The 22,060-nt window shown below is 39.5% G+C and overlaps 3 protein-coding genes and 2 non-coding genes across 13 annotated transcripts in view; 3 read left to right on the top strand and 2 right to left on the bottom strand.

The window, feature by feature from the left end:
* The window catches only part of DIS3L (DIS3 like exosome 3'-5' exoribonuclease), a 35,774-nt gene extending 33,531 nt beyond the window's left edge, over window positions 1-2,243 (top strand). For 6 of the 7 annotated variants that reach the window (XM_060097144.1, XM_060097140.1, XM_060097145.1 and 3 more), the window contains exons 15-17: window positions 827-972; window positions 1,394-1,568; window positions 1,656-2,243. In XM_060097144.1, coding sequence (XP_059953127.1) covers window positions 827-972; window positions 1,394-1,568; window positions 1,656-1,964 — 630 coding nt within the window. In that variant the 3' untranslated portion in view covers window positions 1,965-2,243. The remainder of the gene's footprint in view (window positions 1-826; window positions 973-1,393; window positions 1,569-1,655) is intronic. The other variant, XM_060097141.1, reaches the window with a different exon arrangement.
* Window positions 2,244-3,182: 939 nt separating this feature from the next.
* Window positions 3,183-19,381, bottom strand: TIPIN (TIMELESS interacting protein). 3 transcript variants are annotated; one of them, XM_060095214.1, is made up of 8 exons: window positions 19,318-19,381; window positions 15,819-15,956; window positions 15,616-15,694; window positions 15,339-15,414; window positions 12,539-12,661; window positions 12,264-12,327; window positions 6,770-6,976; window positions 3,183-3,781 (listed from the first exon to the last, which is right to left on the bottom strand). In XM_060095214.1, exons 2-8 carry the CDS (start codon window positions 15,946-15,948, stop codon window positions 3,591-3,593), a joined length of 870 nt encoding a protein of 289 aa, XP_059951197.1. In that variant the 5' UTR covers window positions 15,949-15,956; window positions 19,318-19,381; the 3' UTR covers window positions 3,183-3,590. The 3 variants fall into 3 exon arrangements, with proteins under 3 accessions (XP_059951197.1, XP_059951196.1, XP_059951198.1); XM_060095213.1 differs by lacking the exon at window positions 19,318-19,381 and adding an exon at window positions 19,127-19,311; XM_060095215.1 differs by lacking the exons at window positions 15,616-15,694; window positions 19,318-19,381 and having other exon boundaries at window positions 15,819-15,903.
* On the top strand, window positions 5,254-5,356 carry LOC132489657 (U6 spliceosomal RNA). Its single transcript, XR_009532050.1, has one exon. It is a non-coding gene; the product is annotated as a U6 spliceosomal RNA (small nuclear RNA).
* Window positions 11,683-11,818, bottom strand: LOC132489677 (small Cajal body-specific RNA 14). Its single transcript, XR_009532068.1, has one exon. It is a non-coding gene; the product is annotated as a small Cajal body-specific RNA 14 (non-coding RNA).
* A 2,070-nt stretch (window positions 19,382-21,451) lies between the features above and the next one.
* On the top strand, window positions 21,452-21,703 carry LOC132487512 (H/ACA ribonucleoprotein complex subunit 3-like). The gene has a single exon (XM_060095212.1). It carries the CDS (start codon window positions 21,452-21,454, stop codon window positions 21,701-21,703), a length of 252 nt encoding a protein of 83 aa, XP_059951195.1.
* Window positions 21,704-22,060: the final 357 nt, after the last annotated feature.

Genomic DNA, 22,060 nt, shown 5'->3' with positions numbered 1-22,060 from the left:
GCAGAAAGTTCTGTTAGGCAGCACTGTTCCAGGCAATTTAGTTTACAAACCATCCTTGTGTATACACTTTTACAGACTTCTCACATTTTGCCTGGATAAATTCCTGGTAATAATGAATTGCTGAGTCAAAAGGGCTGTACAAATAAAACTTTCATACCTATTACTAAATTGCCCTTCAGAATAGTAGTTCTAATTTGCACTTCTACCAGCAGGATTTTGGTAGGACAGACTTGAAAATAAAGGTAAGACATAGACCTGGATACTTTTCCTCCTCCTGAATGAACTAGACAGTTTTTAAATAACAAACGAGTTGTTTTCTTAAAAGAATTAATTTTCTAAGACATTTTTGAGGGAATGATAAAGGGTCCCACAAAATTGACTTAATTATGATAGAGAAGAATGTTTGTATTAATAGTTTTCTAGACCTAGCCTTTTTTATTTTTTTATTTTTTTATTTATTTTTTTATTTTTTATTTTTTTATTTATTTTTTTTTTTTTTTTTTTGCGGTATGCGGGCCTCTCACTGTTGTGGCCTCCCCCGTTGCGGAGCACAGGCTCCGGACGCGCAGGCTCCGGACGCGCAGGCTCAGCGGCCAGGGCTCACGGGCCCAGCCGCTCCGCGGCATATGGGATCCTCCCAGACCGGGGCACGAACCCGTATCCCCTGCATCGGCAGGCGGACTCTCAACCACTTGCGCCACCAGGGAGGCCCTAACCTAGCCTTTTTTAAAAGACATTGTTTCTGTGGGAATATGAATCACATATTTCTTCTGGGGATGTCAGGGAAGTCCATCATCATGCTTTGGGGTTGTGCTTCTTCTTACAGGCAGCACAGCATTCTCAGAAGCAGTCTACAGAGCTCTTCCAGTGCATGTATTTTAAAGACAAAGACCCAGAAACTGAGGAGCGTTGCATATCTGATGGGGTTATTTATTCAATTAGGACAAACGGTGTGCTTGTGTTTATACCAAGGTATGTTATTTCTAACACAATAGTTGTTAAGAAATCATGGTTAACCTTAAAGTATAGACATGGTATATAAATGGTACATTAGATGTAATTTATTAAAGCATTTATTTTAGCAACTGTTTTGTAGTTACCATATGTACATAATGTAATAATATATAATTCATTATGTAAGTATAAATGCATATTAGAATCTAGTACATCTGTATCAGTCTTAAGAATTTTACTTTGTTATTTAGCAAAACATTTTGTTTCCATCTGCTCAATGAAATATATTTGGAGGTAAATCAGATGAAAAGTTCTTTTTTTTTTTTTTTTGGAAAAGTTGTTTTTAATCTGTAAGAAAAACTAGCATTCTAGATAAGTATACAAAACCTGCATACTAAGAATATATTATCTCTGGATTTTTATTCTGACAATGATTCAGGTTTGGGATTAAAAGTGCTGCTTATCTAAAAAATAAAGATGGTTTGGTGATCTCATGCAGCCCAGATGGCCATTCTGAATGGAAACCAGGATCCCTTCAACGATTTCAAAACAAAATCACCTCTACCACGACAGGAGGGGAATCTGTTACGTTCCATTTGTTTGACCACGTAACAGTAAGTCTGTATTTATGTTAAGTGTTGCTTTCACTGCAAAGAACAAAGACTGTGATTTAGTAATATGCATTTTCTCCTCTATGACAGGTGAGAATATCTGTACAGGCCTCACGTTGCCATTCTGATACAATAAGGCTTGAAATAATAAGCAACAAACCATACATGATGCCAGATACAGAACTTTTTCAGCAGAGTTCCCTCTTGCTAAAGAGTGATTTAGTGAAAGAAGTAGCTAGATCTATGGAGGAAGCTCAGCTTGCTCAAGAAGTCCAAGTAAATGTCATCGAGAAAGATTATCAAAAATATTGCCAAACAAAGGGAAGAAGCCTGTACACACTTCTAGAGGAAATAAGAGACCTAGCTCTCCTGGATGTTTCCAACAGTTATGGAATATGAAACTCTTCTTACTTCATTAAAAGACCTTTGTCTTACGTGAATGTTTTACCTTCTTTTAAACATTAAGATATAATTTTCGGCGTCACCCAATGTCACCCAATCCCTGAATGGGATTGGGTAGATATATCAGATATTTGTGAAATGTTTTCTTATCATTAATTTAAGTTGCATTAAATAAAGTACAGTTAGGTCACTATGGAAAGTGGTTTTTCAGAGGTAAGTAGATACTGAATCCTGGCTCTGCAAATCATGTTGCTGGTCTTGTTAATAAACCCAGAATTGACTTTTGGTTAGCTTGTTTCAAATCCATTCTTTTACAGTATTAATCTTTCCAGTAATTGCTACACTGGGCCATTTGGGTCATAGGCCCCTCTGACATCTGCCAGATTAACTTTTCAGTCACCTTCAGATAATAAGCTCTGTCCTGTCCACGTATCCACTTTAAAACTCCCTATTTCGTATTTGACTCAGTCACCCCTGCTGTTCCCAGCACCAATTGGGGATAGGGCATAGGGAGCAGGGTGGGGTGCATAGGGTAAGGTCTATTCTCTCAAACCTCCATTCCCACCCTCTCCTCAAATGATGAGTTGCATTGCAGTTGCCCTTGCTGGAGACTTGTTACTTAGCACCATCACTCTGCCAGTCTTCCCCCCAAAAAGCAACCTTCCCATGTCCTAGTTTGTAAAAACTAGCTTTGCCTTTCCCTCTCCCCCATGGGACTCTCCTGCTAAGAACCAGACCAACCTTTAAACTTGATTCTCAACGTGGTACTTTCTATCTGCAACTACCCTTCCACCAAGTTGATAAACTCAGGCAGGAAAAACTCCAATTATGTCCTCCCACCACGTGGCCCTAACACTTCAGCCTCATATTCACCATTCCCAAATCTCTCATTTCCTAGATTTTCATTTCTATATTATTGTACATGTTCTTCCCAATCCTTGGCATCTCCACCGAATCCTCCTTATGTGCTCTGTGTTCCCCATTATACTTTGCAAGTTTCTCTCCAACTAACTAGTCAGTAAGGTACCAAGGAGCATGTGAACGTCCCCAGCACCTATGCAGGCCAGGCAATGTATCAGCTTTTCATGTGGCCCTTTAAGTATTAAAGTGACTCCTCAAAAGACATGTAAACATATAACAACTGTGAACATATTACCAAAAGTGTAAAGTGTAGAACTAAATAGCAATGAGAAACTTTTATAAAGCCTCTAGGGATAGTTTGTGAGCTTTTTATTTAAAAAGAAAAAAAGAACATTAGCATTTATTATATATTTACATCTTAAAACACCACCCAGTTTAGTAAAAACAGGGCATTCAATGGCACACTAGCAGTGGAAGCTACTTATTAACTACCAATCATTTTTACAAGGTCATACCCATATAAAAATAAACACTAAGGAGAATAAATAGACAATGAAAGTGAATAAGAAACAAGTATAAATAATACCAGATTTTAAACAGGAATCTATAAAAGTTTCACTATATAAGGATTTTCACTCAAAGTAGGCAAAATGCAAAGTCATCTCAAATTTGGAAGATAGCAAGTTAATAGATTTTCTCATTTGAGGCCTATCCAACCTCAGTAACATTTCTAGATGAAGCCTTAAGTTACTATTATATATTTTAAAAGGACTGGTCCAGTTGCATTTTCTCTATTTTTAATGCCTCCTCTTCATTTACAGTATTGGCAGCAGCATCATTATGTGGATCGTCTAGAAGGTCTTTGTTAAATCCATTTGATTCTTCCTCCTTTTGCTCTTCACCTGTACTACCCTCTTCAGGTGTCTGTGTACTGGGTGTGTTCATTAACAAGTCTGCAAGAGAAATCATTATTATTCATTACAAGCACCTGATCCAATCTTACCTAATACAAACTTCTTCACAAGTTTAAATCAGTAGAGATGAAATCTACAATCACTTTAGTTAATGTTAATTATGATAATTCCAAATAAAGCCATTTTTATACATGTATAAAATCCATTCAAAATGCAAGTCTTGAACTCAGACTTTTGAACCATAGTCAAACACAGCTGTTCTCATTTAAAAAATCACTACTAGATAGAAGTTTTAAAAAATCAAATGTTCTTATGAGATGTATGTCAAAGTGGTCTACAGTAAAGAACATTTAAGATACTCATTTCTAGTGAAAAATTTTAAAGTCATATTATAAATATCTTTTGTTTAATTTTTATTTTTTTTTGGCTGCGTTGGGTCTTTGTTGCTTTGCACGGGCTTTCTCTAGTTGCAGTGCGTGGGCTTCTCATTGCAGTGGTCTCTCTTGTTGCGGAGCATGGGCTCTAGGGCACGTGGGCTTCAGTAGCTGTGGCACAAGAACTCAGTAGTTGTGGCTCATGGGCTCTAGAGCACAGGCTCAGTGGTTGTGGCGCACAGGCTTAGTTGCTCCATGGCATGTGGGATCTTCCTGGACCAGAGATTGAACCCATGTCCCCTGCACTGGCAGGCGGATTCCTATCCACTACACCACCAGGGAAGTCCCTTAAAGTCATATATTATAAATAGAAGATGAGCCTTAAAATGCTTATTGCCATGTAAACTTTGATAATGACAGCAAGGAAGAACTGTCATCAACAATAGTTGTATCTTCATTAAATTTTTCACAAGGTAGTACAAAACATCCATTTGTTAAGTTAAAAGTTAAATTCATCCTAGACTTCCCTGGTGGCACAGTGGTTAAGAATCCTCCTGCTAATATAGGAGACACAGGTTCGATCCCTGGTCTGGGAAGATCCCACATGCCATGGGGCAACTAAGCCCGTGCACCACAACTACTGAGCCTGCGCTCTAGAGACCACGAGCCTCAACTACAGAAGCCCGTGCTCTAGGGCCCACATGCCGCAACTACTGAGCCCACGTGCTGCAACTACTGAAGCCCATGCACCTAGAGGCCATGCTCCACAACAAGAGAAGCCACTGCAATGAGAAGCCTGCACACTGCAATGAAGAGTAGCCCCCCAGGGCTTCCCTGGTGGCACAGTGGTTGAGAGTCCACCTGCCGATGCACGGGACACGGGTTCGTGCCCCGGTCCGGGAAGATCCCACATGCCACGGAGCAGCTGGGCCCGTGAGCCATGGCCACTGAGCCTGTGCTCCGCAACGGGAGAGGCCACAACAGTGACAGGCCTGCGTACCGCAAAAAAAAAAAAAAAAAGAGTAGCCCCCGCTTGCTCCAACTAGAGAAAGCCCGCGTGCAGCAACAAAGACCCAATGCAGCCAAACAAAAATAAATAAATAATTTAAAAAAATTTTACAGAAACTTAAAAAATTAATGCTCACTTCAGCAGCACATATACTAATATTGGAATGATAGAGAAGATTAGCATGGCCCCTGTGCAAGTATGACACAAATTCGTGAAGCGTTCCATATTTTTAAGAGTCACGTACCACAATGTTCATTGCAGCACTATTTACAACAGCCAGGACATGGAAGCAACCTAAGTGTCCATCGACAGATGAATGGATAAAGAAGATGTGGCACATATATACAATGGAATATTACTCAGCCATAAAAAGAAATGAAATTGAGTTATTTGTAGTGAGGTGGATGGACCTAGAGTCTCATACAAAGTGAAGTCAGGAAGAGAAAAACAAATACCGTATGCTAACACATATATATGGAATCTAAAAAAAAAAAAATGGTTCTGATGAACATAGGGACAGGACAGGAATAAAGATGCAGACGTAGAGAATAGACTTGAGGACATGGGGAGGTGGAAGGGTAAGCTGGGACGAAGTGAGAGAGTGGCATTGACATATATACACTATCAAATGTAAAATAGATAGCTAGTGGGAAGCAGCCGCATAGCACAGGGAGATCAGCTCGGTGCTTTGTGACCACCCAGAGGGGTGGGATAGAGAGGGTGGGAGGGAGATACAAGAGGGAGGAGATATCAGAATATATGTATATGTGTAGCTGATTCATTTTGTTAAACACCAGAAACGAACACAACATTGTAAAGCAATTTTACTCCAATAAAGATGTTAAAAAAAAAATCATTCTAACTGGAAAAAATCATAATAATACCACTGAATATTTTTCACTTGAGAATTTCATTATTTTGGGTGAAACTTGTTTTACAACATGTAATCTTCACTACTTACTGTAATTCCTATTTTCCCATTTCAAAAGGAAAAAACTGGATTGGAAATTGACAAAGATAAATGCGACTGTGCGTGCTTCATTCAAAACCAATTTGCAATTATTTTTAAATATAGTTTTAACAAACTTGTCTAGTTTCCAAACCCACAGTCTGTTTAAAAAACAGCAAATTTTAAGGCAGTTTTAAAAGAGACAAGAGCATCAACAAGAAATCAAACATGACGGCTCACAACAGAAGTGAAACGCTACAATAAAAAGCATTTTTGGACCTATTCACTTCACAGCAAATGGCTCTAAAGTCCTCAATGGGTACAGAGAATTTTATATGTTTAGTAAAGTACCACAGTAATGTTTTAATTATCATAAAGATAAAACTATATGTCACATGTTTTAAGGAGTCAGGGAAGAACATGTTTTCGAAAGATCCAGAATAAATTTTAAATGATTAAAACAATTTTTTAAGAGACACTCAGCTACCCAGAAAACCGTCCTGGATGCATATTCTTTGAGGATTCCAGCTAGCTCTCAAGTCCACTCTCTCTCAAATATACATAAGCTTAATATACTATATCACATTTGCCTATACCTAGAGGTATTTTATTTTGGTGAAGAGTAAATAAGTTAAAATTTCTAACATGCCCTTGATATATTAATGGTAGCACATAAAATCCAGCATAAAATTTACCGTTTCCTAGGGACTGACTATTACTCAGTAGCTTTGCCTGTCTTCTTTCCAAGGCCAGTTGTTTATTTCTCTCAATTCTTTGTTGTTGTTCTTCTGTTAGACTTCTACTCGACTCAGAAGCAAACTTTGCACTTTCAGATGAGTTTGTCAGAAAGGGATCTAACTCAGTAGCAGTTACACCATGGCCATTATTTTCCCCTACTTCATCTGCAGTAGAAAAGAAAAAATTAGTACATCTGTAGTGTTAAACTAGTTAGAAAAAAGAGTTTATGCAGCTATTAACTGAAAACCGGTTTAAAGCAACAAGGTGCCAGACCTGAAGTAACAATTTGTGAGGTATGAGAATGTTACAAATACATGCTTGATTCAAACAAGTAGAAGGAATATTTATTAATCACTTTAAAAAGGCATTTTAAGTCAAATGGAATACTAGTTTAAAAACATGCATGAACAGAAAGCAAAAGTTCTTAGTTGCTAATAAAAGAACTTAAAGAATCCAAAGTATATCCTTATAGTGTATTTTTAAATTTTATTTATTTATTTATTTATTTTTGGCTGTGTTGGGTCTTTGTTGCTGCGTGCAGGCTTCTTCTCTAGTTGCGGCGAGTGGGGGCTACTCTTCCTTGCGGTGTGTGGGTTTCTCACTGCGGTGGCTTCACTTGTGGAGCACAGGCTCTAGGTGCGCGGGCTTCAGTAGTTGTGGCTTGTGGGCTCTAGAGCACAAGCTCAGTAGTTGTGGAGCACGGGCTTAGTTGCTCTGCAGCATGTGGGATCTTCCTGGACCAGGGCTCGAACCCATGTTCCTTGCATTGGCAGGCGGATTCTTAACCACTGCACCACCAGGGAAGCCCTATCCTTGTTTTATATTAAAAACATTTTAGTAGCTTGCCATATTGTCTGTATGATACACAGTAATGATTTTATATAGGCTATTTTTTGTGTACGGTAAAACTGAGACACAAAGTGAAAAAGGGGAAGAAATTTAGAGATCTGTGGACATACTTCCAAGTTAACTTTTTAAAAAATTCAGTGCTCTCTACATGATTAGTCTTAATAAATTCTTAAAGCCCTGTACACCAGTTATCTCAAAGTAGGATGTTCCTAAAATGATCCACAGGGTATGAAATGTAAATACTAGATCCTCCATTTATATTTCATTTAAGAATTACAAAAAATTAAGTTTTACTAACTTATATTTAAAAGAACTGGCAGTGACAAACTATCACTTATCCATATGACAGCTAATCATCTGGTCTGTAAGCTACCTTCAAGACAGCAAGCTCATACTGTGGAAGGGTGGAATTGGGTCCTCACTCATTTTTTAATTTCAGCATACTATGATATATAGCTAATTCTGACTACCCAGTTAAGCAACCTGACATACTATCTATTTTAACCAAAACAACCCTAACAAAATGCACAAGTGGTAGCTTTAGAAGATTTCTGCAAAATAACAGAACACCTGTAGGTAGAAGATAACAGAAGTACAAGCAAGAACTAAGAAGATGGCAAAGCTGCCACTTCACCTTCTCTCTGTATCATTCACATTATGGTGTTAAAAAAATAATAAATAACCTCATCAGATCTGACAAGTAGGTAAAAAAAAACTTCATATCACCATGACCGCCATTTGAAATATGAGTTTACAATTACTCTCCTTGTCCTATGTACATATTGTACAATGAGGTATTAGCTAATGCCAGTAAAAACCATCACAACTAGCAAAACATTTAAAACATAAAGACAAACCAGTGAGGTTTAAAAATCATGTATTTAATCCAGCATTTTACAACCTAAGCCCCTTTTGAGGTTTCTTCCTTAATAGTGAAAGACAGAAAGCCATACACTTTTTCTTCCTGATATGGAAAAAAATGTGTCAAGAAACTAAAATACATTCCTTTGTCAGGAAATATTGATGGAGTACATTTAGAAAACATTGCTGGAAAAGTTAAGAAACAAGTATTAGAACCAATTATGCAATATACAGGATTTCTAATATGCTTCACCTTATAGGGCTTATAGGATTCTGAATTAATAGTAATGAAATACATAAAAAACTATTCAATACTTTTCTGTGAGCCATGAAAGGAAAGATCTCTTCAACAGTAAATGACCTCTTTAGTACAAACAATGTCTTAACAGAAAATCCATGTGAATATAACCACTTTTGACTAGGATAAAAGTGGCATTAAAAAAAATTAGAACCACACATGAAATTCATTCACTGCCACATTCGTAGGCAAGCTATTGTGGCAAAGAAGCTAAAGCCAGAAATATTCAATGTGCTACAGGATGCCATCACTCTGGTACATATAAACTAACAGATAAGCAAACTACATAATAATTAAAGGGAAATAAGAGCTATTTTAAAAAAGCATAGTGAAATCAGGAATGGGGCTGGGGGTCCAATTTTAACAGTGTGGTAGGGGAGACTTCACTGAACTGACATTTGAAAACAGTTTGACGAGGGTGAGAGTTAGCCATGCAGATTTAGGGGCAGGAGGGAGGGCAAAGGACAGTGTTCAAGGCAGAGTGCAAAAGCCTTAAGACAGAAATATGCCTGGAAGGCTCAAGGAACAGCTAGGATGCAAGTGGCTGAAGCAACGGAATAGTAAAGATACCATCAGGGAGGCAAGAGGAATGGGATAAGGACAGAAAAATAAGATTCTATAGGGCCAAGTAGGACAATATAAAGACTGTGGCTTTTACTTTGAAGAAATAAGGAGCCACTAAAGGGCTCTGAGCAGAGGAATGGCATGACGACACGTGCTAAAAATATAAAAATATAAAAACTGACTAATTTTAAGTAAAACGATTGAAAAGGGGCAGATGAAAATTTGCGAGTAAACTTCAACAAAAGTCCTTGCACTGGTGAATGAGACTGAAAGATGAATACCAAGATTTACTAAGCGCAGTTAATGATGCTCTACTTCCATTTGGGTTTACGCATCTTAGAAAGGTGAAAACCAAGATTTGGGAGAAAAAACTGAATCTACAACCAAACCTTCAAACCACTGATCAAAAAGTATTAGCCCCAAACTTTTGGTAAAAATTATTCAGTAGAATATTCAATCATATTGTTCTTACTTTAAAACTGTAAGGTTAAGATAAAAAATGTACATTATATACCATATCAGTACAGCAGTACATGTATTAGAAAAATAAAATGTTCAAAACATTTTTACTGTTGTAGTGCCTCATGCAAAAGTCTGGAGACTATTCTCTTAGGATACAAAGAAAACAGATTCAACAACAAACAAGGCTCTCTGATACAGGCCTCCTCTATGTACCCTATACCGCAACTTGCCTGTAATTCCATGAATGGTGCCATGTTCATTTATGCCTCTGCATTAAGTGGCTGCCTCTATCCAAAATCACCTCTGCCTAACTTCTACTGCTTATCATTTAAAGTACTTGTGATACCTCCTCTGTGAAGCTTTCCCCTCTCCTACCAAGCTTTCCCCTCCCCTAGGTAAAAGTAACTGTGTTACAGCAAGATCCTTTTTGACCCACCTCCTAGAGAAATGGAAATAAAGACAAAAATAAACACATGGGACCTAATGAAACTTCAAAGCTTTTGCACAGCAAAGGAAACCATAAACAAGACGAAAAGACAACCCTCAGAATGGGAGAAAATATTTGCAAATGAAGCAACTGACAAAGGATTAATCTCCAAAATTTATAAGCAGCTCATGCAGCTCAATAGCAAAAAAACAAACAACCCAATCCAAAAATGGGCAGAAGACCTAAATAGACATTTCTCCACAGAAGATATACAGACAGCCAACAAACACATGAAAGGATGCTCAACATCTTTACTCATTAGAGAAATGCAAATCAAAACTACAATGAGATATCATCTCACACCAGTCAGAATGGCCATCATCAAAAAATCTAGAAACAATAAATGCTGGAGAGGGTGTGGAAAAAAGGGAACACTCTTGCACTGCTGGTGGGAATGTGAATTGGTACAGCCACTATGGAGAACGGTATGGAGGTTCCTTAAAAAACTACAAATAGAACTACCATATGACCCAGCAACCCCACTACTGGGCATATACCCTGAGAAAACCATAATTCAAAAAGAGACATGTACCAAAATGTTCATAGCAGCCCTATTTACAATAGCCCGGAGATGGAAACAACCTAAGTGTCCATCATCGGATGAATGGATAAAGAAGATGTGGCACATATATACAATGGAATATTACTCAGCCATAAAAAGAAATGAAATTGAGCTATTTGTAATGAGGTGGATGGACCTAGAGTCTGTCATACAGAGTGAAGTAAGTCAGAAAGAGAAAGACAAATACTGTATGCTGACACATATATATGGAATTTAAGAAAAAAATGTCATCAAGAACATAGGGGTAAGACAGGAATAAAGACACAGACCTACTAGAGCATGGACTTGAGGATATGGGGAGGGGGAAGGGTAAGCTGTGACAAAGTGAAAGAGCGGCATGGACATAAAAAAAAAAAAAAAAAAAAAAGTAACTGTGTTCTCCTTTGCCCCATACACTGTCCCCTGTTCTTCTCCAATTACAGCACCTTGGAGACTACTGGCATGTTACTAGTTCACGGTCTGTTAGCCCATGAAGCAAGGGGTCTGATCGCATTCATCTTTATCCCTGAACCTTTAGCACATAGTACGCAGCTCAAAAAGTTAAATGAATAAGCTAACTGACCCAGTAGTATATGCTGTGTGATTTAGACTCTAATCACTAATTCCTTTCCATCTATCAAATCCCATGCCATCAATTCATACCATACCTTACCAAATAATTAAATCTTGGATTATTTAAATCACAATCCTTCACACTTTTAAAAGCAGTTTATAAATTTGGGGGGATTCTATATGGAGCCTGTATTTTCTGCTACATCTATTAAATTTTTTAAAAACAAGAAACAAACATGTATGGAGCCATCGCACAGAAAATCTGATAACTATACAGACCCTGTCGGCAGGAACCATATGTTTTGATGTGTGTGACTGCCTATGGTTGCATTGTACAACTAACAAATGCAATCAATACCAGGAACCGTCACATAGGTCTAATTAAAGTCCTATATACAAGATCTGTACTCTTGTGTGAGTTGTGACCTATTTCATCATCAAATTGTTCTGCCTACTTTCTCAGAGCCACTTTTTTATAATGGTGGACATGTATATGAACACTGTATCTTATATATTTTTTTTTAGCAAGCACTACAAAGGATCAATGGGTCATCATCATGAGTTCTCAAAAGCTCATGTTCTGTGGCTAAATATATTTTACAACATCTCTTAACGGCATACCACCATGTCTTTAAGAAACAAATATCATGCACAACGTTCTAGACATACCAAGGCATCTGAACTCATTCCTATTTACTGTACTTTAATTATATACTCAAAATAGACTAAGAACCCAGTCCTGTAACACTACCTACCCCAACTAGATCCATTTCTAAAAGCAAAATTATTATAAAGTAGATAAACCTATATTCTTACCATTATTGCTAACAAAATCTTCATGTAAAATAGGGAGATCAAGTCGGATTCGTTTTAAACAGGTCTGAAAATAAAAAACATTTTTACATTTTCACTTAGATTTGGGGGAAAACGGTCATTGGTTTCAAAAAAAGTTGTTCAAATAGCTACTATTAATTTTCCTTCTCTCTACTAAGACTGAAAATGAAGACCCCCGAAGAGCTACTTAGCCTCACTAATCTATCCTTATACAATTTAGCATTGTGAATGATATTCATAAGGATCTCAACACCTACCTGAACTTCCTTTTTATTTCCCAGATATTCAACTCTGTCAATAAAATCTTCAAATTGCAGTTTAGGGAACAGCCTATGCGCCCAGTGCTCCATGTGTCTGATTAGTGTCTTCAAGTCCTCAGCCTGGAACATAAAAATAAAAATGCTAAATAGAAGACTCATTCTCACAACTGATCTTGTCAGCAGATTTTAGAACTGAATAATAGTACCAAAGTCACTGGTGTCCTTTTATATTTATAAGGTTAATAAACTTTTAGAAGAAACTTTAAGAAGAAAAATATTTATCAAGGGCTTAGAGCAGGTGTCCCCAACCCCGGGCCGTGGACTGGTCCACGGTGGGTTAGGAACCGGGCCGCACAGCAGGAGGTGAGCAGTGGGAGAGCAAGAGAGCGAAGCTTCATCTCCCCATCGCTCACATTACCGCCTGACCCATCCCCCACACCCCTCGTCCCCCAGGAGAAACTGTCTTCCACGAAACCAGTCCCTGGTGCCAAAAAGGCTGGGGACTGCTGGCTTAGAGGACTGCAGTCTAACGGCACTGGACAGATTTTTAAAAATCAGAGGAAAAAAGAAACCCAGTATGAAAACTTAATAAAAGTTAAAAGATAATCACATGTGTCTTTTCAGACCTATAAATACTTGAAAATAAACTTCAATAAAATATGGCAAGATATCTTTTAGAAATAACTATACAAACTGACAGGTCTCTAAACGATATACAGAAAGCATTGAGAATCAGCTCTGTGAAAATATATTCAGAAATCCCAAGGGCAAAGTACCAAAGACTAGCAAGAACAGTATAAACATTCTCTGACCACAATACCTCTCTATTATTTGAAATTTCAATTTAACATTAAAAAATTTTTTAATGAAAATGAAAAACAAAGTTTAATAAACTGGAGTAATGAAAAAAGTTCCAAATTCCTGATTTTACTGTACAATATTTTTTTATTTTCTTATAGTATTTTAAAATAGGAGACTGGTTAAAAGCTCTGGATCAGACTGCATAGATTCAAATCTAAATTCTACCACTTAATAGCTGTGTGACTTTGAACAAATCACTTTACCTCTGTGTGCCTTTTTCTTCATGAATAAAACGAGAATATACATACCTCATTGGGTTGTTAGGAGGATTAAGTAATACAAGTAAAGTGCCTGACACAAAGCAAGTCCTCAAATGTTGGCAATTATTGTTTGTGGTGGTATTTGATCTTGTCTAAGAAGCTAATGGTTAAAACAATCAACTCTACCAATAACTCAATATGTAATGCTGAGAACATAATGTCATTTCATTCTCATTCTGATAAAGATAAAATTTCTTTCAAAAGTTCAATTATCGGGCTTCCCTGGTAGCACAGTGGATAAGAATCTGCCTGCCAATGCAGGGGACACGGGTTCGATCCCTGGTCCAGGAAGATCCCACATGCCGTGGAGCAACTAAGCCCGTGCGCCACAACTACTGAGCCTGCACTCTAGAGCCCGTGCTCCGCAACAAGAGAAGCCACTGCAATGAGAAGCCCGCGCATCGCAATGAAGAGTAGCCCCTGCTTGCCGCAACTAGAGAAAGCTCGCGTGCAGCAGTGAAGACCCAATACAGTCAAAAATAATAAAATAAAAAAATTTTTTAATTAAAAAAAAAGTTCAGTTCAATCACCTACGACCATTTTCCAGTTGTTGGGGTAGCTGATCAGCCACCTCACAATATCACATTACACCCAAGGGGCAGAGAAGAGAAATACCTAAATACAGTGTGAAGTCCCAAGTCATACATGGAGAAAAAAGCATCGAGGATTCAACTTCGTTAGAAAATAGTAGAATTTTCAAAGGCAAAGTACAGAAGACTAGACAAACTCAGAGCCCAACCTCACCCAGTGAAGGAACACAAAATATTTATCCTTCGTATAAGTTTATTTATCATTTAAAGTATTTATTATGAAAATGATGAAGAGGTCATAAATTCAAAGCACCAATTCATCACTACTACCTGAAAATTTCAATAAGAGCAATGAATTAACCGAGCTGGGCATGGTTTTAAAATATCTTGATTTATGTTTAGTTTTGTGGCAAAACAGGACACAGACTTATACTCTCCCTTCCTGTCCACCGAAACTAAGCAAATGTACTACAATTTTTCAGCCTCCCAGGTTTGAAATCTTGGGATTAATTTTTACTTTTGTACCTCCCAATCACCTCCAAGTATTATATATTGTTCATCCCTCTACTATTACCCTATCCAGGCTATTTCACCTCATTCTGCTGGTAGTGAAATAGCCTCTGAATTGCTGTCTGCCTCCAGCTGCTTCCCTCTTTCTAACTATCCTGAATACCACACCAAGATCATGCTCATGCTGTGTTAATGTTACTCTAGCTGGGCCGTGAAATGGAAAGTCGAGGCTCTGCCCTTAACCACTGGCAGTGGAGGCTTAAAACTCTAAAAACTCAGTTTCCTTCACTACATAATGGGACCAACACCTACCCCAGAGGTTGATAATTAAAGAATATAATTGAAAATACTTCATAAACTGCAAAGCTCTACAAAGATATCATCTGCAAAAAACTGTATCTACACACCACACAATTCAAAGAGAATTTCCAAACGTACATTTGTGCAGAGATTTACAGTTCCTAAATGTCTTCAGATAGTGTCCTTTCTACTACATCATAGTTTCTAAAGAGACATGATGATGAATGCTGGTATCTGTGAAACATTCTAAGATTCCTAAGAACATGATAATGGGCCCACAGCCTTATTGATATTTTAAAAAACAAAGGTCTAAAATAAATATCAGACTTTTCTTACCTCATGACCTTTACCTTTGAATTTTGCCTTATCAAACACATGCCTTAATGCTGGAAGCCCTCTCTCTGAAATTAATCTGTGAATAGAAATATGTTTTAAATTTCAAGTTTTCTAAAGCCATCAAGGCCAAACAAAGACCATAAGAAGAACAAAATATTAACCACTGAACTGAGAAAAATGTCTGATCTCCAAATCATCCCAACCAAAAGCTTGTAACGTAAGAGGGAAAAAATGATGGAAAGAAAAGTATAAATAGTTAAGGAAATAGTAAATGTACCTCTCAGCATTCAGCTTGGGTATGTTCCTTTTAACTGTTCTCTTTGGAGGTACAGGAACAGGTGCCCCTCTCCCTAACTCTGGTGAAATATACCAAGATTTAATATTACTTAAGTACTTTAAGCCTCATTTATAAAATGTATCATTTCTAAGCTGTTAGATGGATAGCTGAACATGGACACCACTTTGGAACCCTATACAGACCTTCTTCAGGTTCAGCTCCTTCACCACCTCTCTCTGGAGAGGCTGGAGGTGGAAATGGAGGAAAAGTTTCATCTTCTATGTGCTCATAATCTGGTAGGTCAATCAAGCCATTCTCCTGTGGTTCTAGCATCTTTTCCTCTAGGGGGAAAAAAAAGTAAACATGTTTATGCATCCAAGTAGTCTTCTTATTACACAGTTAAGTTCCACTTGCAGCAAAATGCATGTGTTTGTCAGTTAAACCATATTTCAAATTCACACATCATGAACTGAAGTGAAGAAGATAACAGTTATGGAAAAAAGAACAAAGTTAGAAATTAGAAGAACTGAGTTCTAATGTAGACCCTACCACTAAATAACTATATGATTATGAGCAAATCATTTTACCTCAACTGTTGAGTTTCCCCACCATAAAATGATGATTTTAACTTTTCAGAGGGTTTTAAACTGTGGTCCAAAGGGGTGTGAAATAGGCAGGGTACAATACCTCATCCCCACTTCAACCAGAGAAGCTTTTTAAAAATACTGTTGGGGGCTTCCCTGGTGGCGCAGTGGTTGAGAGTCCGCCTGCCAATGCAGGGGACGTGGGTTCGTGCCCCGGTCTGGGAAGATCCCACATGCTGCGGGGCGGCTGGGCCCGTGAGCCATGGCCGCTGAGCCTGCACGTCCAGAGCCTGTGCTCCGCAACGGGAGAGGCCACAACAGTGAGAGGCCTGCGTACTGCAAAAAAAAAAAAAAAAAAAAAATACTGTTGAGAATTCCCTGGTAGTCCAGTGGTTAGGGCTCTGTGTTCTCACTGCTGAGGGCCCAGGTTCAATCCCTGCTCCAGGAACTAATATGCCATAAGCTGTGTGGGGGGGCCGAAAAAGGAAAAATAAAAATAAAAATACTGTTTACATATTGGTTTTCTAGTAAGGTTTCCTTTGAAGAAATGGAAATAATCCTTAAGTTGGTAACTTGAAAGAATGCTTTTCAGTACCATCTTACTTGACCTCTCAGAAACATCTGACACTTTTGATCAGTTCCTTTTTCTGGAAAAGTGTTTTTGTTGACTCCTGAAATACAGTACTCAACTGGCTTTCCTCCCTTCCTGGACACTCCTCCTGGATCTCCTTTGCAGATTCATATTCCTCTAACCTGGTCAGTTAGTATCCAAGACTTCATCCTAGGCCCTTCACTCAGTTATGCACATGGCTCTAATTTATAGATGACCCATTAATTTGTTTATCTCCATCTGAGCATCAAATCCCAGCTCTAAATCCCTACTTCTCATTTTACAGCCCTAAAATTTCTCAAAGGCACCTATAACTCATCATGTATAAAACCAACCTTTAAAATTTTCCCAATTCAATGAATGACACCTATCCAGCTATACATCAGAAACCTGCAAGTCATCCTTAACACTTCATTCCCCCCTCCTAAATACCCTGTCCATTTTACTTCCAGATTATCCCTTGAGTCCGTCCATTTCTCCCTATTTCCACAATCACTTCCTAACACTTCTTGCTTGGATTACTCCATTACTCCCATCCATTTTGCCCTTTCAATCCATTCTCCATATTACAGCTAAACTGAACCTTTGGAAATGTCAAGCTGATCACATTACTGCTAGGCTTAAATACTTCAATGGCTTCCTACTGCTCTTAGGATAATGATAAAACTCCAAGGCCCTGCCGGGTTTAGCGCTTTCCTACTTCTCCAGACTTACTTCACACCATTCTCCATGCTTTTTCTTTCTATCCCTCAGGCCACTAGACCTTTACAAAAGCAGTTTCCTATCTTGAAGGCTCTTCCCTGACTCCTAATCTCTTTCAGATCTCAACCATCACCTCAGAAAAGTCTCCCCCAATTTTCCTAAATTAAATCCTCCTATAACAAGCATTCAAAATGTCAAGTACAAGTTTTGTAGCACTTACCCAGTTCCAATATTAGGTTCTATTTGTATGATTATTTGATTAATGTCTGTCTCCCATAATAGACTGTAGCTCTAAAAGGGCAATGACAAGGTGGGTCTCTGTGCTCCTCTACTGTATCCCCAAAACTGATACACAGCCAGTGCTCAAGAAACAGTTGTTGATCTTGGTCCTCCCAACTTGAACTAGCAGAAAACCTGAGCAGTTCTACAGCCCCAAAGGAGGGCACACCTCCTAACGCCTACTTCAAATGTGGCCAAGAGGGAAATGCACAGGGAAGGGGCTCCTGGAGAGCAAGGCTGGGACCCTGGAGGAGGGGAACAAGGAGGTGGCCCCAGAGAGCAGAATTGAGGTGGCCAATTGAGCTTTCTCATTTCACTGCCAGGGCAGGTAGCCCAGGAATCCTCACTATCCAAATCCATGTGTTTCCTGAATTCAGATAGTGATAATTATTTTTAGTGAGTTCAGGTCATGGGTAGTGTAATGCATTATCCAAATCTATCAGATTCCTGAGTTTGGGATAACATGAGAGTTCATGAAGGAAAGATATCTCAAAAAATTATCTGAATCTGTTCAGTTCCTGAGTTTATGGATAGGGAGAGTTCTGATGGCAATGATACTTGTAATTTCTGTCTAGCAGGATTTAATAACTGCAATGGGCCACTAAAAAAAGAAAGAAAGGGCTTCCCTGGTGGTGCAGTGGTTGAGAGTCCGCCTACCGATGCAGGGGACACGAGCTCGTGCTCTGGTCCGGGAAGATCCCACATGCCGCGGAGCGGCTGGGCCCGTGAGCCATGGCCGCTGAGCCTGCGCGCCCGGAGCCTGTGCTCCGCAACGGGAGAGGCCACAACAGTGAGAGGCCCGCGTACCGCAAAAAAAAAAAAAAAGATAGCTCTGTCTTTAACTTCTTGACAATGGGTGCCTAGTCTCTTTTTAAACATTGATGAAGGTCTCTTCACTTGCTCCTCTAGTCCTCAGACTCGCAGAAGAGTAACAAAAAAATTTTAAATCCAAATTCGTTCCTAGACCCTTAGGTGTCCAATGCCCAACTTTTTCTAAGTCACCAAAACAGAAGTCCCTGTCGCCAGCAAGTCCTACCAAACTGACTCAATGACTTCCTTGCTACCCAGCCCTAAAACCACAAAACTTCCCATCCCATCTCTCTTCTCCGACCTCCCCTTATCCTCACTCCCCTGTCTGTCCTCTCACTTCAACCTTATTCACTCATTCATTCGACATTCACAGGACGCCTCCAGTGTTTAGAAGCCCCGGTACAGAAACTGGAGATGTAAAGATGTATCTGACACACGTTCCCTTGCACTAAAAGGCCTGGTTTAGAGAGAGACAGACCCGAAACGTAAACAAGAAGTAAAAGCGCCGGCCCTGATCCCCACCGACCTCCTCTCCGCACAGGTCGCAGCCAGTCAGGCCTCCCTTCCTCTCCAGTCCCGATCAGCCCAGGTCCGTTTCAGTCATGTCCTCCTGCTTCCTCACTCCCTCCTTGCGACTTCCCGGCATCCCCGCTCCCCAGCCTGACTCCCTCGGCCAGCTCTCCCCTCGGGAACACTCTCCCGCCAGCCCGCTCTCACCTGGAGGAGACTGCAGTATCCGCAGCACAGGGCTCCGCGAGGCCGGGAAACCGTGTATCTCGCGAGAATCTCGCGAGAAGAGTCCTTGGCTTTTGGCGCCAAAAGCCTGGGCGGTGCCTACCGGACCCACCTCCCCCAGGTCCCGCCCACCCACGTATATCCCCACCTTGCCGGCGTCCGACCCATCCCACACTGCTTTCCCTACCGCTTCCGCCCTCCCGAATTCTTCCGAGAATTTTAGTCCCCTTGTCCGCGTGATGATCGTGTTCGTTATACTCTATGCACTTAAGACTTTGGAAGTAGATCTCAGGTTTTTAGAAAACTGGGTTGTGGATGGAATATAAAGGATGGAGGCAAAAGAATTTGATGAGAAACTACCGATTCTTCAGTTACTAACAAAATTCCTTGAACATAAGAGTTCTATTAATTGTTGAATAATGAGCCGAGAAAAGAGGCAGTAAAGAGTTAGTGTTAGGATTGTGGACACAAAGAAGAATGTCAAAAATGTGTTACCTTTAATTTTTTTTTAAGTGAGTCCAAATATATTGGTGCAATATATATTTGCACACACACGCACACAAAATAAATATATAAGTAAGTGGAGATGGGAACTGGACATACGGGACAGGGTGGGATGGGGACTTAACACCATACTTTTTTGGAACATATGAATGTGTTAACTATTCAGAAAACTAAAAAAGTTACCTTTAACAACTATAGCATCAAGATTTGACAGACCAAGATGAGTAGTGTTTGCTACATTCTTTCTCTACTTTTCTGTAGCTTGAAATATTTCATTAAAATTATAGAATAAATATGTGAAAAAAAGAGAAAGTAAATTGCAAGCTCTATCTAAAATTATGTATGCAAATATGTATATGTACCACATTTTCCTTAATTTTATGGTTTTATTTCTATAAATGCAAGATAAAATATATTAAGCAATTTACAAAATTAACATTAATTTAAATGGGAAATATGTTAACTTCAAGAGTCCAGGTAACTGAGGCAAGAGGCATTCTTCTAATTATCCAGATAAGTCTATATTCTCTACTTTATGTCTAATAAAATAAATATAAAAGCACTTTGAGGGGCTTCCCTGGTGGCGCAGTGGTTGAGAGACCGCCTGCCGATGCAGGGGGCACGGGTTCATGCCCCGGTACGGGAAGATCCCACATGCCACGGAGCGGCTAGGCTCGTAAGCCATGGCCGCTGAGCCTGCGCGTCCGGAGCTTGTGCTCCGCAACGGGAGAGGCCACAACAGTGAGAGGCCCTCGTACCGCAAAAAAAAAAAAAAAAAAAAGCACTTTGAGGGAGTTCCCTGGCAGTCCAGTGGTTAGGACTCAATGCGTCCACTGCAGGAGGCATGGGTTTGATCCCTAGTGGGGGACCTTAGATCCCGCAATCTGCCTGGCCAAAAAAAAAAAAAAAAAGCACTTTGAGAAATTAAGAAGTTATATGCCACCCCGCCCCCCAAAAAAGCCCAGAGCTGAAGCTCTGAGGGCTTGAATCTCAGTTTCATCATTTACTACTTGTTGACATTTGTGCTTCAGTTCCTTATTATTAATAATAGTATCTACTTCATAGGGTTATGAGGAGGATTAAATGATAGTACTTAATAAATGTTACCTATTATTATCCATATAATTTCTAAATTGTTTGACCCTTTTAGAAAATGTAAAGGCTTTGGTAATTGTAAGTCTGTGTGAATATAGCTACCACAGTTGTAAGGTACTGACATATTAATGTCTAAGACTGTCCTCTTTTTCATATGTGAGGAATACTAGAAATATATTTTCCTTAGCAATTGCACCAGAAATATAAAAAATAACTTTCTCATAGACCATGTCATTAAAACTTTTAGAACTGTTTGATGTTTTTTTTTTTTTGTTTTTTGTTTTTTTGCGGTATATGGGCCTCTCACTGTTGTGGCCTCTCCCGTTGCGGAGCACAGGCTCCGGACGCACAGGCCCAACGGCCATGGCTCACGGGCCCAGCCGCTCCGCGGCATGTGGGATTTTCCCAGACCGGGGCACGAACCCGTATCCCCTGCATCGGCAGGCAGACTCTCAACCACTGCGCCACCAGGGAAGCCCTGTTTGATGTTTTTAAAAGTGAATAGTGTTGAAAACACATGAGGCTGTCAGTTAGAGGAGCTGCAGACAGAATTGGAACCTCTGGCTTCAAGGTGGTCGGGTTTCTCCAGTATTACCTCAACGAGCTGGGAGACCGGGTCTATATGCTGAAGAAGCTTGACCCTATGGGACAACAGACCTGCTCGGCCCATCCTGTTCGGTTCTCCCCAGATAAATATTCTAGACACCAAATCACCCTCAAGAGACACTTCAAGGTGCTCATGACCCAGAAACCATGCCCCATCCTCTGAGGATCTTTTAAAATTTCATGTCTCTTCTGCCTGCTAGCCTTCGAGAGACTTTCTGAAACCAAGCTCTCCAATCCGTGAGACTTGAAGCCTTCCTACGACCCTTGCTCTTTGGAATCCGGTCTCATCATTGCCTTTGATCATGCTTGTTGTGAGGCAATGATGGTAGCATCCCCTTTAAAGGGAAAATGTTTGAATCTTTTCATACTTCGAATCACTCCCAGGTTATTAAAATGATTTGAAAGAGCTAAAAAAAAAAAAAAAGAGTGAATAGTGTTAAAGGAAAAATAGACTATCAAAGAACAAGGATTGAGTATAGAGTGTAAAAGTTTTTCTGGAAAGCTGGAAACCCAGTCCAGA

The sequence above is a fragment of the Mesoplodon densirostris genome, chromosome 4, assembly GCF_025265405.1.
Source record: "Mesoplodon densirostris isolate mMesDen1 chromosome 4, mMesDen1 primary haplotype, whole genome shotgun sequence".
Classification (NCBI taxonomy): Eukaryota; Metazoa; Chordata; class Mammalia; order Artiodactyla; family Ziphiidae; genus Mesoplodon; species Mesoplodon densirostris.
Note: the sequence above shows the minus strand (reverse complement) of the source record. Positions and strands in the feature narration are given on the sequence as shown.